Genomic DNA, 18,134 nt, shown 5'->3' on the forward strand with positions numbered 1-18,134 from the left:
ACTTAAATACAAACAAAATGCTTAAAAATAGAGTTTATTTAACTTTTTTTGTGTGCACCAAACAAAAAACCAAGGTATAAAAGTATAACCCCAGAGTGCAAAGTGTTCTGCAGGGCACCAAGTTAAGTGTAAAACATGTTTAATTGAAACATTTTACATCAAGTTAGCCAATAGTCTGTTGTAGATGCTATAGTAAAATGGCACATAAAAGTACCATGGTACTAGCATGTTTATGTACGTGCACCATGGTAATTTAATTATATTTTTGAGTAGCACGTAATTATTCCAGTGTGTAAATACCACATGATTCAATCAGATTTTTTTTGTAAAACATAGTATACATTAACTCAATATTTGGTAGAAAAACAAAGGCACTAGTATTTCCACATTCGGTGAATAGTTCCAGTGGCGAATATCCTCAACACTTAATTTATAAAAAGAAATGTTTTTTTTTTTTTAACTAGCAGTATAAAACTAGTGTACAGCAGGCATTAAAAATACTTTAAGGAAACACAATATTTGTGTTTCAAAGCTGTAACACAGAGAGATGAGGATGAATCTGCAACGTGTGTTAGACTGTAAAAGATCCGTAAATGTAGCATGAAGCTGCATTAAAATCACAAAGGAAAAAAAAAAAAAACAGTTGCAATTTATCTGAATCACACAAATACATGAACAGTACACTTGGTGTACAATATGACACACAAAAAAAAGAATATTATTATCAAAGTTCTTCATATATCTGCATATATCAATGGTTGTGCTGGCTTTTATCATTCTTTTAGCATGTAACCTGGCTAAAACTATAGTTCACCCAAAAATGAAAACCACTAATTTATTAATGACTCGGAATATACTGCACAAGATGGACCACATATATAATATATTTTAGAGTACTTAAAAAAATTACTTTTGTAACCCTTTATAAAACTTTAGATCATCCATTCATTGTAATTGAATTAAAAATGGCAGTCTTCAAAACCTTCTCCCTTTGTGTTTCATGGAAGAAAGTCAGTCATATGACTTTAAAACGACATGAGGGTGAATATATGACACAATTTTAATTTTGCAGTGAGTTATCCCTTTAAGAAACCATGTCCTTAATATTAAAAACACTTTTACCATGTAGAATTCTACCTATTAATACAAGAAGTTAGCTGGAGTTTCCGTAATCTTGTGTGTTAAAAGCCAGAACTAAAATAAAACAAAAACGGTGGATACATATGCCAATATATAAGCTGATGTCAACTCATTAGAAAATAAGGCCTTTTTATTTCTTTAACTATTTGGTTCCAGCAGCAAAGCCAGCAGCGAAAAATGGCAGCTTTGTAAAAGCCCATTAATACACTCAGTAACTCGCTTGTTTTTTATCTGACCTATAAAACCTGTCTCTATAAAAGCATAGGCATAAAAATCAGCAAGCCCATTGGGATGTTTATAAGAAACTGTCTGTAGTGCCCGACAACGAAATATGCTCACAGTTCTGACGTCCATAATTATAGATTGATAGTCTGTAGTCTAGTTCTCAAGGTGTCCATTTCCTCAAGCACCCTACTTTTCCTCTCCGGTCCAGTGTAGGAACAAACAAGCATGTCTCTGTGGATGTTTAGTGGTGGTAGTACGGGTGAAACAGTCTCTCGGGGGCACAGATGCTGAGCGCTGAATGCGTGTGAAGCAGTAACCGGGGGAAACGGGAGGTAAAATATGTCACAAAGCCATCAGGGACTTCACCGAGAGCTATCTGAACCTCTGATGGGAGTTCATGATAATGATGTTTCTGTTGAAAAACATTAGAATAGAGGTTAGGATAAATGATACGAAATGATATGATATTATTCAAAAGTTTAAGGTCATAAATATTTTGATTTTTTTCAATAATTACTTTTATTCAGCAAGGAGGCTGCATGAGGCTAGAGCTTATTTTACTGAAAATGGTACGCTCATATTTGTAAGAGTGTGTGTGTGTATATAACACAGCCGTCACTAGTAGAATGGAACACTAGTGGATGGATTGTTTTGAGCATGAGAAACTGTAGGTTATTGTTAGTGATGTTTGAGCGTAGAAAAACTCCGGCCTCAATTGTTGTAGAGGGGAGCTGGTGCTGTTTTAGTACCTGTATAGTGCTAGTTTTTAGACTGTTTGTATTAATAACCTTTGTTTTAATCACGCTCTTAAAGTGATAGTACACCAAAAAAAAAAAAAAAAAAAAATCTGTCAGCATTTACTCTCCCTCAAGTTGTTCTAAACCTGTACGAGTTTCTTTCTTCTGTTGAACATGAAAGAAGATATTTTGAAGAATGTGGATAACCAAACAGTTGATGGACCCCATTGACTTCCATAGTAGGAAAAAATATATACTATGGAAGTCAATGGGGATCAGAAACTGTTTGGTTACCCACATTCTTCAAAATATCTTCTTTTAAGCTGAACAGAACACAGACATTCATACAGGTTTAGAAAAACTTGAGGGTGAGTAAATGATGACAGAATGGGTGAACTATCCCTTTAACACTATTTATTTGCACATTTTGCACACCCGTTTTAATAACCATTGACCACATTTCTGTTTTTTTCCACCATGGAGAGGTTCTCCTTGTGACCGCTTGGGTCCTTAACACATGCTGTTTTTACTGTATTTTTGATTAAATAAATGCAGCCTTGGTGAGCATAAAAGACTTCTTTCAAAAACATTTTAAATTTCTTACCAACCCCAAACTTTTGAATGGTATATATTATGTTATATTATATTATATCAATGTGAATTGTTTTTTTGTGGTTACTGACTGTTGTATGTAGTACAAACACATTAAAGTTCTAAACACTTACTTTATTTCTCATTGCTCTAAGAAGGTCTCTCACAGAGTTTCCTTTATATGTACGAAATTTTCTAAGATCTGCCAGATGGAAAAAGGTTTATATTAAACATGCAAATTTAAAGATATGAATGAACATGGAATAAAACATTGTTCATTTCATATACATCAAAAAATCCACATTTTATTCAATATTTCAATAAAAAAAAATGTAATAGCAGTGCTTACCAGCCTGCAGCGGTGCCGATATGTGCATCCTCCAGTTGGTTCTCACGACAGATCTGCCGGAGTTCTCCAGACGGGCCACTATAGGGCTGTCTGCCGGCTCCTTCTCTATTCTGTCACTGACATCCTATAGCCAAAGAATGAATTTACTTTCTCGCTATACCCTTCAACGTGCTTCACTGAACACACACAAACACACACCTGAAAGAACTGCAGTTGTTTCTCTGGACTCCAGAAGAAGGGATGTTTGAGGATGGACGCTGCTGAAGGACGTGTCTCTGGTTCTGCACTGATCATCCGCTCAATCAGATCTCTGCCAATCACGTCCTCTACAAACACCAAAACAGACAGAAAACCATTAAAGCGATAGTTCACCCAAAAATGAAAATTCTGTCATCATTCATGTTGCACTCACCCTCATGTTGTTCCAAACCTGTACGAGTTTGTTTCTTCTGTTGAACACAAAAGAAGATATTTTTGAGAATGTTGTAACCAGACAGTTGACGGTAGCATTTATTTCCTACTATGAAAGTCAATGGCTACCGTCAACAGGTTTGGTTACCGACATTCTTCAAAATATCTTCTTTTGTGTTCAACAGAAGAAACAAACTCGTACAGGTTTGGAACAACATGAGGGTGAGTAAATGATGACAGAATTTTTAAATGCATACAAATGAATTAAGCATTTATCTAATAAATACCTAAAATTGATCAATAATATTTTAAAACACAATTTTTTTGTTATTCCTTGACAAGGCTGATTTTACAATTGATTTAATGAAGGGGTCCTATTAAGCTTTTTAACATATTCAACTTTCTTTAGTGTGTAATGTTGTTGTTTGAGCATGAAAAAAGGTCTGAAAAGTTACAAAGCCAAAAGTCCATTTCATAGGCAGTTATTCTCTATATCCGTGCACACTGTTTCTGAACTCCCTGAAACGCCTTGATTGTAGTCTTGAGTACTACAATCATGAAAACCTATTCTATTAGACCCCAGAAAACAAAATGGAGACTTTGAAAAAGGATATATTACGTCCCCTTTAAAAAGACACTTGTTAATCAGCCAAACAACAGTTATTAGTTGATGGCAATGCAATACAAACAAATCATTTCTACTGATGGGACATTTTCATGTGACATTTATGGCAGTGATAAGAGTTTCTAAACAAAGTCGGACACTTCTGAAACAGAGAGTACACATGCACATGCAAGCACATTAAAGCATGCACACAAACCATGAATATCCTCCATAAAGTGGTCGAGGTTATAGACTCCAGAGAGGATATCAGCTTGACGTCGCAAAGTATCACCGAACGGATGCTGTCCTTTGGACGTCACATAATAAAACACACATCCGGCAGAAAATATGTCCACGGCACTCGTCTAAAGAGATAAAAATAGAGGAAACAATGCAATGAATTATATGAGTATATCTTATTTAGAATCTTATTTAGTTTTTAAAATTCAGTACACCACAGTATCTGTTTTTTAAATTCAACGTGTGACGTGTGTGTTTGTCGTACAGGGTTCCCTTTTGGTGCATTTATGAGTAATTCAGGGGCAATCCAGCCTTCGGTTCCTGGTATTCCAGAGCGTAGGCTGAAACTATGGCGACCATCTGGAAGCTTCTTACACAAGCCGAAATCTGAGATCACCGCCCGGACTCGACCCAATGCCCCCGGGAGAGAGAGCAAAATATTCCGTGGCTTTAAATCCCTGTGAACTGAGTACGAGAGGGTCACGTAATTAAAAAATGTCAGAGGGTTGCATATATGCCCTCACTATCCAGTTACTCATTTAATAAACATCAGTGCAATGCAATACTAGCATGTGCAACTATAACGCATTTTTATGTAGTTACAGGAGGGAAGTTATCGTTGGAATGGTTGCTATGACAACAGTGACTCACCGATGTTGAGGGAGTGAAGGTGAGTGAGGCCACACATTGTCTGGTCCAGCAGAGACACCGGGTTCAGGCCCGAGTAAGGACAGCTTGGGTCTTCCACATACTACATACAACAGAAAAACCCATGGGAACAGATGAGTTGTGATTATACAGCTGAAAATACAGTTGAATACAGACAAAATTGAACACTGAATTATACAGTAAAAAAAAAAATAGAGAATCCAGTATATCTTTATCACTATTTTTTTCAGGTTTTTTAGAAGAAATATCTAAATCCTTAAACCAGCTTTTAAAATTAAGCATTTTGTATATTTGTCAGAGAACATATCTTGAATATAAGTCCCTTTAAGGAAAGTCATTTCACTTGGCAGTCATTTCAACCCAACCACTGGTTTATTTTTTTATTATTAAATTATTAAACCCAACGGTTGGGTTAGTCCATATTTGACCCAAACATGGGTTGAAACAACCCAGCATTTTTTAGAGTGTAGAATTGAATTATAAAATTCCCATGTAGACAGACTAAAACAGTGAAAAGCAGAAGGCATTAAAACCGTCATTCTATGCACACACACACACACAAACACTCAGTAAAACACACCTGCTGGAGTGTGGCGGCACACAGCTCTATGGCGATGTAAGTGAACTGTCTGTCCCGCTCTGTGCAGAAGTAACGGATGACGTTGGGATGCTCGTCTGATTCACGGAGGAGCTGAACCTCTCGCTCCGCAAACTCTACACACTCCGGAAGGATACGCTTTACCGCCACACGCCGACCGTCAAACTGACCCCTGTGTGCACAACACCAGTGAATTTAGGGTAAAGGACAACCAACCAACCAAACCAGTGAACAAAACAAAAATGCTCAGATTACAAAAACGTAAAGGGGTATTTCACCGCAGCCAAAAATGACTTTCAATAAAACTCGGCTGACTATGCAATAGAAAGGTGAATTTTGTCTGAAACTAGTCTGCTATGGACACGCTATCAAATACTGTCTGCTTTGTTTTAGTAGGAAATACTTCTAAACAAACTTTTAGGTATAATGGTGTCAAAAGCTGTCAAAAGTCCGTACGCATTTTGCTTCATCCGGCTGACTTTTGATGAATTTCTCGTTCCAGGTAACACAGAGAACGAGTAAACATTGTTCATTTACACATACTACCGACATTGTAACAATACAAAGCGGGTTGAAAATGTAACTTCACAACACAGAATCAGTACACTAGTATCACAATCCATGAAAACCCACCGGAACACGAAGGTTCCCGCCGTCCCATGGCCCAACACCTCAGCAGGACTGAAAGAGATTTTAGCCACTTCCACAACATCATGTTGTTCATCTGAAGAATATGAACACACAAATAACAATGCTATGCAATGTGGAAAGAGCTAAGAAAAAATACTTCTGACATTAGTTACTCACTTTAAAAAAACGTCATTAACTAAAATTAGCATTATAGTGAATAACATATAGGTTTGTAAATGAAATAAACTGCTTATTTAGATAAATAGGAAAATCAATGGGCCTCACTCATGAAATACAAGCAGAACAAACTTTCTTATAATTAGTCATATAAAGCATACATTTAATTAAGGATAGCTATACAGCTTGGATTTAATTGTATATTTACACAAAAATTTGTTTTTGTGCTTCATTAATGAGGCTCAGTAGAATAGATCCCATACTCTGTGATTGGCCGGCTGTCGTTACTGGGGCGGAGTCTTTGCTTGAGAATGGCTGTGTTTGATTGGATGCAACAGAGCTAGTCTTCCCTGAGTTGCTGTTGTTGTTGTAGGTTGATGATGATGAGGGGGAAGTGTTGGACTCTGACGGAGCGCTCTGATTGGTCAGCCCGGGCAAAGGGTTGGAGTCCACTAACTCTTCAGACCTCAGGGATATTTTGACAGGCTGATCAAAAAAAGAACAACAATCAGTTTTTAAGTGTAATTTCTTATATAACATATATATATATATATATATATATATACATATATTTATATATGTTATCAATATATAGGTATATATGTATATAATATATACATATGTGTTATGTGAATAAAAAAGTGTGAACTTAAATTCAATCTGTTCATCAAAAAAGCGATCGAGTATATAAAGCGATCGAGTCTCTTAAGAAAATTTGGACTAAACCACTCAACTGATATAGATAAGTTTTACAATGTCTTTATGAACTTTTTGAAGCGTCAAACTGGTAGGTGATTTCATTAAAACGATCTTCATTTGTGTTCTGGAGATGAACGCAAGTCTTACGTGTTTGGAACGACATGAGGGTGAGTAATTAATAACAGAATTTTCATTTTTGGGTGAACTATCCCTTTAAGCCTACATTATGTGTGTGTGTGTGTGTGTATAAATAGTTATATGTATATAGGTGTATAGGTGGTGTCACCACTAATGATAAATAAATTATATATATTCATTAACATCAGAGGGTTACTTTAGAGGAACACTGATACTGATACCAATTAATTCCAAATACCCTCTCTAAATCTATAACTCACTTTCTTGTGTTTTAGCAGGAAGGCAATCCATGCTCCCAGCAGCAGTGTCACCACCAGCACGGTCATGGGGTCAGAGGTCAAGGAGTCTGGCAAAACGGGGGAAGAGCTGTGCTTTGTTACTGGTGGCAACTGTAAACAAAAGATGACAAGTTTGTGCTTGGCTGTTCAAAATGCTTGCCATTTCATCATGCATGAGATTTTATTAAGATGCTACAGACAGTGTCATCTGAATCTCAATTTATTTCACACTTTCATTTAAGAATGTACAGCTCACAAATCAACATTCATGTTAATCCCCCCTTTAGCTAAATCAAGCATAGTTTGCTACATGGAAATAGCCATTATAAACAATCAATCACAATATAAAGGTATCAGAAGTATGTAATATTTTCTGTTAATAATACCTAATATTATATTACCTTAAAAATAAATAGCATTATTACATAGATTACAAGCATAGATTACTTTACGGTACTTTTATTTATAGATTACTTTTATGGTACTTTTAATTTCTCCTTTTTGAACATTTTCTGGAAAACAGCACTGTGAATATAATATCATTGTATGTGTTTATCACAAAAGAAATAATACACATACTAACATAATTGTTCATTTTCCAGACAACATGAGGGTGAATAAATGTTTCTTAATTTTTTGCTTAAGTGTGTGGAATTATGCATTGGACTCACTGGGTGAGAGGCAGAACGGAAAGAGCCAGAACCTCGAGGTGGGATGACATCACCAGAGCGCTGCAGGTTTTCTGGAAAATCTCTCAACATGGTGGTGTGAGCCACAGGAGGGACTTCATGGTGACCTACTCAAACACACACACACATACATACATAAACACACGATGGGTTTTCATGTTTTATGGGGACATTACATAGACATAATGAATTTTATACTGTACAAACTGTATATTCTATCCCCTAATCCTACCCATCACAGAAAACTTTCTGCATTTTCATATTTTCAAAAAACATACTTTTTACATACAAGATTTAAAAGCTGTTTTCCTCATGGGGACCAAAAGAAGGTCAAGGAACATTTATTGCCATCTTTGGACACACACACACACACACACACACACACACGCACACACACACACACACACACACACGCACGCACGCACACACACGCACCCATAAATGTAATACAATATACTGATATTCGTTGAATGGACATTAAGAAATGTAATTTGTAAATGCTCTTTCTTTAACTATTTAATTTAATTTTGTTATTTAACTACATTTTTAAACATTAAATCTATTTATAAAGTAATATAATATAATAGGCTATAATGTTTTTGATTTAACTATATTTAATATATTAATTGTTTTAATTAAATAAAAATATATAATATAATATAATATAATATAATATAATATAATATAATATAATATAATATAATATAATAAAAACTGGTTTAGGTAGGGTCAGAGGTAAGAAAATGAACCTCAGTCCTGAAACTGCTGAACTAGAACTTAACCTGTGGGTGTTGCAGCATTGCACATGCATGTATCTTGAAGTACACACTTTTAAGTATGTAAATGAGCAAAATTTAGAGTGCAATTATAAAGTGAGAGTCTGTGCATATATAAAGATAATACGTTGTGTGTTCAAATGTATTGGTTGGCCGTACCTATCAGCAGCCACTGATTCTGCAGAGAGGTGCTGCTTCCTGGTGGATATTTCACATCAGTGCTGGGCGTGATCTCACACTCGGGCCGCCCATTACCCATTGTGACGCCAGCTGTGATGGGCCCCTCAATGCGTGCAAGAGTGAGACCTTTTGGCTTCCATGGGAAAAGAATAAGGTTAATCAGAAGGAAGATTTACTATTGGTTTTGAAAAATGGATAGCTGAACTTACCACTATTGCAACACCTTTATGTACAAGGGAGGCAGAAGCATACAGATGAGAGTCCGTCTTGCCAACATAGAGAGTGGGACTATTGAAATATGCACAAAAAAACAAAAACATAATTAGATTAACCCTTTAGAACCTGAAACTAAAATAGGTGTTTTTCACATACTTAGATTGTTTGACTGTAGTGGGGACTTTTTAAGCCCTTTTTCAAAGTATTGTTTTTGTTTTTTGGGTCTACTAGAATAGGTTTTCATGCTTGAATGTTCCAAAAACACTTTATCTTTCACAATTTTACATTGTTGCAGCACCTCTCTTCCCAGACCCTGTCCCAAATGGCGCATTTTATGTGCATTTTATTGTGGACTAGTGTCCCACCGTAGAGTGTCCCATTTGTCATTTTAGTTTTCAGAAGGGTGTTGGTAAGCACCCATTTGCAGCTGATATGCGCCCTTGATGCACACTTTTGCTGAGCCCGAAAGATTGCTCAGCAGCAGACTTCTACCCGACAGTCAAAGTGGCATTACGTCACGAAAATGCGGACTGAGGGGAAGACAGCGAGGGATTAGGGTTCCATTTGGGACAAGGCCCCAGTCTGTCAGTAAAACTCTGTTTAGTTCATGTCTTTATGGAGTCCCTCATTCTGAAAAGCACAATGTGCTCTGATTGATCAGCTGGACCAGTGCATTGTTATTGGTCAGCTGCTTTGTGCGTGTTTCAGAAATGTTACCATAACCATGAGTTTCAACACATTACTAAAGCAACTCAACCAGGCCTCTCCGTAGGTTTCTGAAGAGCATTTTTGAAGCCCAAAGTGGGTGGAGCCGGCCGTCGCAGCGCGTCACCGAGCTTCACTCCCGGATAACCGAAAATGGGCAAAGAGGCGGGGTTAGCTGTGGTGACGTGATCGGCTAACAGACAGCAGACAAACGGCTAGTAGTGACAGCAGCGGCAATCCCCCTGTCACTCAAGTGGCCACACCCTTAATTATGCAGAACTTTAAGGCTTAATATAATTTAAACGGATGAGTTATAAATTATATAAAAAAAAAAAACATGGTCTCTGTAGACACCCCAGGCTCCACAAATGGCAACAAAAACAAACTGGGCTAACCCGCACCACGAAACATAACAAACTGTTCCAGCCAATAACCGACAAGAAAACTTTGGGGTGTGGTTTGGGGGGTTAGTGCGTGGATGAGGAGGGGGGAGGGTCTAGCTAGCCTCCGTTTTGTTTGACAATACTTTAAACGTCAACAAGAAGTGACGTCACTCAACATCACTTAGAGCACCTTTAACATGGGGGGTATATGGGATTGACTCTCTTTTGGAGCCTGTCTCTAGTGGCCAGTCGATGAATTGCAGTTTAAGTCTCTTCCATGTTGGATTCAAGAGAGAGACCGGAAAGTTGCCGCTTGGTAATAACTTGATTTTATAATTAATAGAGTGGTGCAAGTATGACAGAACCCAGAAGTCTAATTCGCCGCTGGTTCTTTGGATATTTTCCAATGGGGTTTTATAATGCATTTTTTTTCAGTTCATGAGCAAAATAAAGCCTGTGGTAACCATAACTTGACAAGACTTTGACGTTTTGTTCTACAACGTACACTGCACACACTCACACACCAAGCTGTTTTATCTAGTAACTTATTAAAAACATTTAAAAAAAATGAACATTACTACTTCAAAAATTGTGTTGTCGCTGTGGATATGTGTAATTTACGCTGTAGAACAAAACATCAAAGTATAGTCAAGTTATGTTTATTTTAAATTTTTTAATTGAACTGTCCCTTTAAGAGTGTGTGTGGAATTATGCATTGGACTCACTGGGTGAGAGGCAGGCTTTATTTTACAGAGAAATCAAAAAACCCCATTATAAAACCCCATAGGAAAATCTCGAAGGAACCAGTGGCGAATTAGTCTTCTGGTTTCTGACGTCATTCCTGCACCACTCTATTGCCTGGATCAGTTAAATGGAAGAAAGAAAGTCACACAGGTTTGGCACGAAATGGTGAGTAAATAATGACAGAATTGTATTTTTGAGTAACCCATCCCTTTAAATAAATGGGTTTTAAAGATACTATTCTAAGATTGTCTTACACTAGCTGAGTCTTAGTGCTGTGGTTCTCCTTTGTGAACTGGTAGGCCCACTTCATGGTCTGGGACTGTGTGTTTTCTGCAGTGAAGGTCAGGTAACGCAGGGTTTCTGTAGACACTGTCAGGTGAGGAGCTCTCCGCAGACTGTCCTGACTCCACAAGTAGAACCCTGCCACTGGAGAATCAAACTTCTGCATCCACAAGACCTCACCAGAGTCCCGATCCACCGTAACCACCAGACCGTCCCCACTGGATGCAAAGTGTGACATCTCTGTGATACACAGACACACGCAACCATGATGAAATCCAAAAACATCCCCAACATACTCATATGCATTCACAAATTCAGTAGATTGGCTTGTAAAATCTGCGCATGCATAATGAGGAACCTACTGTATTCATATTTTTTATCATCATAGAGAGGGGCGGAGTAGTCATTGTAGGTGGCATTCCAGCGGAGCTCCTGAGTCTTCGTATCATACATGGTGATCATATATTCTGCAGACATACGTGCGTACATGCGTCACATGATTTGGAGGCAGTAAGATTGTTAATGTTTTTGAAAGAAGTCTCTAAAAACAGTAATATTGTAAAATATTATTACAATTCTTTTCTATTTTAATATACAACCCCATTACCAGAAGAGTTGGGACATCTTTTAAAATGCAATAAAATTGTTCATTCTCTTGAACCTTTATTTAACTGACAAAAGTACAAGAAAAGATTTACAATGTTTTCACTCACCAACTTAATTTGCCTTCACTATCACTTTACCTTTAACTTTTTTACTTCACTATCACTTCTTACTTTTTTTTTTTTTTACTGTATTTTTCATTTAAAAAATGTGACCTTTGTGAGCATAGAAGACTTCTTTCAAAAACACGAATGCTACATTGCCACTAGAATGCATTGCAAAAAATTTTTTTGAGAAAATTTCAAGATGTCAGCTGTAAATATAACCATATTTTTTATCCTTGGTGGTTGCCAGGTGATGCAATGCAGTTGCTAGGGTGTTTCAATATTACCATACATGTTAAATATATTGGATATAAATAAATAAATAAATCTTTAAAAATATATGTGCAGTGTCAGAATGACTTAGGGTGTATATAGAGGAATCTGATGTGCAAAGGGACACACATAGACAGGCATGAGTGTGCTGAATTACAAGACAAGGTGCATGTATGTGTGTTCGGACCTGTGCGACCAATGTACAGCAGAGGGGCAGAGGGGCAAATGGAGTCTGAGGAGGAGGTGCTCAGACTTGTCTGTTTTTCACCTGTCTGAGGATCAACCACAAACCAAGTGTCCTCTTTTTTACCTGGGAATGTAGACAGTACAATAAATGAGAGTGCAGCTTTCCACGGGTTTCACATTTTATGAACATGCTATCAGGGTTCCCACGCCCCTTAAAGGGATAGTTCATTAATTACTCACCCTCATGTCGTTCCAAACCTGTATGAGTTTGTTTCTTCTGTTGAACACAAATGAAGATCTTTTTGATGAAATCTGAGAGCTTTCTGTCCCTCCATTGACAGCTACGAAACTACCACTTTGACGCTTCAAAATGTTCATAAAGAGATCGTAAAACTAATCCATATGAATTGAGCGGTTTAGTCAAAATTTTCTGAAGAGACTCGGTTGCTTTATATGATTAACAGATTGAATTTAGGCTTTTATTGTGAATAAGATGAACAAAAGTCTAAGTGGTTTGCAACGACATGAGGGTGAGTAATTAATGACAGAATTTTCATTTTTGGGTGAACTAACCCTTTAATGTTATCAAGTCTATGCAAAAAAGCATAAACTTTTAAGCTTTTATTAATTTTCATGACTTTTGGAAAATCATATTGTGCTTGAAATTACTTTTTCTTTTCTTTTTTTAAATAAAATATGAAAATATGAGCATGGGAATTTTTCACTACAGATATCAAACACTGATTTCACCATAACACATTGCAAACACACAAACATGTTTGACGTTACCCGTGTAGAGCACTCCATCGGAGCTCCTGCAGGGAGAAGACTGGACCAGTTCTGGAATAGTGAACGGGAGTTTCTGCAGAGAAGATTCATATAAATGGCATGAGCTGTAACTGTCTCAGACAAACATTCACAGCCCTGCCCGTGACACTCACCATCAGGCCCTCTTTACGCTTGCCTCCTAGAACATACAGACTGCCATCATTGGGATCCGGTAAAAAGCCTGGCCTACAAGCGTTGAAAATTAAATGAAAAATACAGAATATAAGTTGGATTGTGAAAAGTAAGCATTACATTCCAAAATGCAGTCAGATCTGAATACAGGATTTTATAAAAACAAGCACAAATTGGTACTTGGCTATTGATAACATTATCCAATAGCCTGCATGGCTTAAGCGATGTCATTGGTAAATGAATGTTGTTTCAGATAAAGTTATAACAATTTGATGAAAGACTATAAAGACAAAAAATGATTCTTAATAACATAGATCAATGAATCAATCACAAGACCAGGAACAAGAAATAAGAAAGTAATCAGGGTCAGTTTTGATTTAATCTGGATTTTAACACACACAAACACATGCACACATACTACCGTTCAAGCATTTGGGGACAGTAAGATGTTCTTTTTTTATTTTTTTATTCTGCATGGACACATTAGCAAATGAGCAATAATAATGTCACAACAGTTTTCTAAATTAAATAAATGCTGTTCTTTTGAAAGTTCTAATCATACAAGAATCCTGGATTATTATTAGTTTTATTAGTTTCAAGACAAATATTAAGCAGCACAACTGTTTTCTTGAGCAGCATATTAGAATAATTTCTGAAGGATCATGTGACACTGAATACTGGAGGAATGAGGCTGAAAATCCAGCTTTGTCTTCGCAGGAATAAATAACATCATAAAATATATCAAAATAGAAAACAGTTGTTTGTAATATCTCGCAATATCACTGTTTTTACTCTATTTTTGCTCAAATAAATGCAGCCTTGGTGAGCAGAAGAACCTTCTTTCAAAAATATTAAAGAACAAACTTTTACAGACTCCAAACTTTTGAATGGTAGTGTATGTTGACTTTGTTTCTGAATCTGTTAAACACTTACTCTTGGAAATATGCAGGGACCTGTATGATGGGATCTAGGAAGAGAAGGTGAAATGGTTATGGAAGTTGTTTGGCAGATATTAATTTACACTAATTTTAAAAATGTAAAATATGTCATGTTTGTAACAACGAAAAGCAGTTTACTTTATAACACGTCTTGATGCTACAAAACAGCAGGATCATATTCTTTCTGTTATCACTTGTCATAATAATGCACATATACATGCAGATACACACACAGACACACACCTTCCTTAAGTGTCCATTTGATGTCTCCTGTCTGTTTACTGATGGCATGCAGACTTCCATCCAGTGTAGAAACAAAGAGCAGAGACTCAGGGAGTGAGACTGAACTTCCTCCCTCACACTGAAAGAGAAACCAGTAAAACACCTGCAGATATCAGACTATTTAAAACTAAATGCTACCTGATATGTAGCCACAAATACTTATAATGTGTGTTCTCTTGAGAGAGAGAGAGAGTGTGTGTGTGTGTGTGTGTGTGTGTGTGTGTGTGTTTATGTACAAGTTTGGCTACATGTGAAGACTTTTAAAAACCATTTTGCTTTAAATCTAACAATGTCCACATGTCTGTAAGAGTTAGAGTAAGAATAAATGTTATTTAAGTACAAAAACCATTGTGTCTATAAGGGATCCTCATAGCTTCAGAGGTTTGTGTGTGTTTGTGTAAGAGAGCACGGTTAACAGACATTAACCAGGATATCCTTCTTCATAACTGTTTGACGCCACTCCTATATTTACCAAAAACTGCCTAACATTATACAGCTGTGTGGATTTACATAACCAAAGAAAAACTTTTTTAAAACATTTAAAAAACTGGGGGTTTTGAACATTCAGAGAACATGCAGATATAATGTTTTCATAACTTAATGGGAAAGATAACAAAACGTTTTTTTTTTTTTTTTTTTTTTTTACATATTTTTGTTAGCTGGGTCCATCCTGTTATGTAGGCCTACAATTAAGTTGACTGTAGAATTGGCAAAAACATTGCAAAACTGCCTTGCTCCTCCAAAATACACCAATATAAGGTATAACATTTACTTTTATGAGGACATTATTAAGCTGTTATTTTATTAATGCATATAATCATTATGCATTTGAGGAGATATAATATTTACATTTAGAATGATTCATCCTGAGGGCAAAAAAAACCAACAACTATATTTACTCAGGTCAGACTGAGGCCACACATGGGCCAGTAAGTGATTAAAATAAATGATCATATAGCACTCTTGACCACTCTTTTTCCCCCCCACACATGATAGCAACTCTTGTTGTAACACACGTGCACCCGCTCTGGGAACAATGTATATTACATTGCGCGAGCTCTCCAGTACAAGCCTATTAAGCGCGCGCCCATGCAGGTCTCGTGCTCAGGTTGGAGTAATATGACACTATTGTAAGAGCACAAACAGAAATTAACTTTAAAAAACTCAATTACTATGGTTTCCAACTTCTGCCAAGCTTGTTGCTTGGATGTCCGACAAAGTCCGATTCACGAAATGAATCCTACTTTTGATTTTGAACTGATTATTTTAAATGATCCGATCGAAACGATTCACAAATTTGTGAATCGTTTCGATCGGAACATTTAAAATAACCACTCGACTGTTCGGAATGACCTTGATCAGGAATAAAACCGTGAAGTAGGTAACGTTATAATACAGTTAAAAATGTCAGGAAGAATAACTGTAGCCTAATATAAAAAAAATTCGATGTCTGCAAAAATGTCATTAGTTATGGCAAATATTAGTACAAAAAACGTATTAGATGCAACCTACAGTACCTAATCAAAAACATAATTGTAAAAAAACAACAATATCACTACAAAATGAACATTAAAAGCCAGCGCAGAGTGATAAAGAGTGGATGGGGTTTGTGAACTGGTTCGTTCAAACGAACCGTCCGACTGAACCGATTCGAACAAATTAATCTGACTGACACACATTTCATTATTGTTATTATTAATACTACAACTAATAATCATTTTATTATTATAATAACAATAATAACAATAAGCTCTTTCTGATACTGATTTGTTTGTTTATTATTTTTAATTATCATTCCGGGAACCCCAAAGCACTCCGCCTCTGCGTATCCAAAAATAGACCAACACATATCACTATCCCCGTGCATTCCCTATGGTGACCAGCAACATAAAGTGGTAAACATGAGATTTATTTTCCCGTTATTACCTGTGACACGATTCCTGCGAAGCTAAGCAAGAACAACAGCTGCAGCTTCTGTCTCCAGTCCATCATTCTCTCCCTGAATCTGGTGAAAGTTGCGGCGTGTTTGAGGTTCGTGTCAGTAAATATACACTAAGGTCGAACGGGCTCCAAACTCCTCCAACAAAACGCCATTATCACATAGTGTCGGAAAAAAATTCACAGCGACATACTCAAAGCACTTACAGTACTGTTGCGGTTCAGCAAATGTCTGTGACATGCCAGACAACCGATCCTATAAAAAATTACAAATATTGCACATTTCCGTGTTGGGACGGAACTGGTGATGTCACTCAAATCAAACAGCATACAGTAGAAAACTAGAAGGCAACAAAAAAAAAAAAAAACTAAACTAGAAGGCACGGCCATGTTTGTTTGATTGACAGCGCGTTTGACCAATGGCGTCTCGCTGCGGTGAGTTGAAAGGCGGAGTTTCGAGAAAACTGGATGTCATTTTAAAACACGTGGAACAATAACAGTTTGGCCCTGACAATTGATGACAACAGCCTGTTTTGTCTATTTTTTCTTTTCCTTTCGAAGTTCAACAAGAATATTCTCTCTGCTTATTAAGTGGGCGAATAGAAAAGAATTGATCGCTTTATTTTCTGCAATTTTAGTGCCACCATCGGAGTTAACAATGTTTTATTACCTCGTGTAGTATTGAGAAAAATGACATACTGGAACATATGACCCTTTTTTTTGTTTGGTCGTTTTCTCAACGTAGTAATTTAAAACATAAGAATAATAATGGTAGACCTCTAAAAATAAATTGAATAAAACATATAGAGAGCGATCATGTAAAATAGTTGTGACACTGTATACTCCAGTAACTTTTTTTTAGCGTAGGTTTATTTTTTAAGTCAATTTCTTTAGACACACCTTAAGTGAACATTAAGCCGTAAAACACTTAGAAAACAATTTAATAAAACAAGTATGTAAAAAAGTAAAACCATTATTACGACCAACAAATATTGCAATTAAAACTTGTAAAACGTTTAAAACACTTAAATGTGTTTGAATAAAATGTGACAAATTGCCTTACATACGATGAACTCTGCTGCTCTCTTGTGTAAGATTTTAATGGCCACCAAATTGAAACATATTTACATATATATTACTCGTAAAAAAAAGCTCGATATTGCGAATAGTTTGCTTCTAATATAAAATAACTGGTTTAATTTGTCATTGCACTAACGTAAAAAAGTCTGTAAAATATATGTATTGTCAGATGATGAATAAACTTGCTGAAAAATATATACAATTAATTTCATAATTTGTGTAGAATATTTGTCTTAAATGAATCAAACGATCAAATGATTAGTTGATCCCTCCTAATTTCATGCCTTTAGCCGTGAATCCGTTTTATGA

General features: G+C 36.4%; 1 protein-coding gene across 1 annotated transcript; it reads right to left on the reverse strand.

Annotated features, from left to right (window-relative positions):
* Window positions 1–18: 18 nt before the first annotated feature.
* On the reverse strand, window positions 19–17,088 carry ern2 (endoplasmic reticulum to nucleus signaling 2). Its single transcript, XM_084401567.1, has 22 exons — window positions 16,734–17,088; window positions 14,769–14,886; window positions 14,521–14,554; window positions 13,569–13,641; window positions 13,417–13,489; window positions 12,629–12,751; window positions 11,824–11,928; window positions 11,434–11,701; window positions 9,341–9,419; window positions 9,111–9,264; window positions 8,158–8,282; window positions 7,469–7,597; window positions 6,635–6,857; window positions 6,198–6,288; window positions 5,547–5,736; window positions 4,949–5,048; window positions 4,563–4,762; window positions 4,275–4,422; window positions 3,241–3,368; window positions 3,043–3,166; window positions 2,828–2,895; window positions 19–1,777 (listed from the first exon to the last, which is right to left on the reverse strand). The coding sequence occupies exons 1-22, from the start codon at window positions 16,797–16,799 to the stop codon at window positions 1,607–1,609; spliced, it is 2,790 nt and encodes a 929-aa protein (XP_084257693.1). The 5' UTR covers window positions 16,800–17,088; the 3' UTR covers window positions 19–1,606.
* Between the last annotated feature and the right edge of the window lie 1,046 nt (window positions 17,089–18,134).

Source organism: Rutilus rutilus, assembly GCF_951802725.1.
Source record: "Rutilus rutilus genome assembly, chromosome: 2".
Classification (NCBI taxonomy): domain Eukaryota; kingdom Metazoa; phylum Chordata; class Actinopteri; order Cypriniformes; family Leuciscidae; genus Rutilus; species Rutilus rutilus.

Coding starts and splice junctions, on each gene's coding strand:
- ern2 (XM_084401567.1), bottom strand. CDS start 16,799: ATGATGGACTGGAGACAGAAGCTGCAGCTGTTGTTCTTGCTTAGCTTC. Junction 14,887..16,733: donor TCGCAGGAATCGTGTCACAG/GTAATAACGGGA, acceptor TTTCTCTTTCAG/TGTGAGGGAGGAAGTTCAGT. Junction 3,167..3,240: donor AACAACTGCAGTTCTTTCAG/GTGTGTGTTTGT, acceptor CTTTGGCTATAG/GATGTCAGTGACAGAATAGA.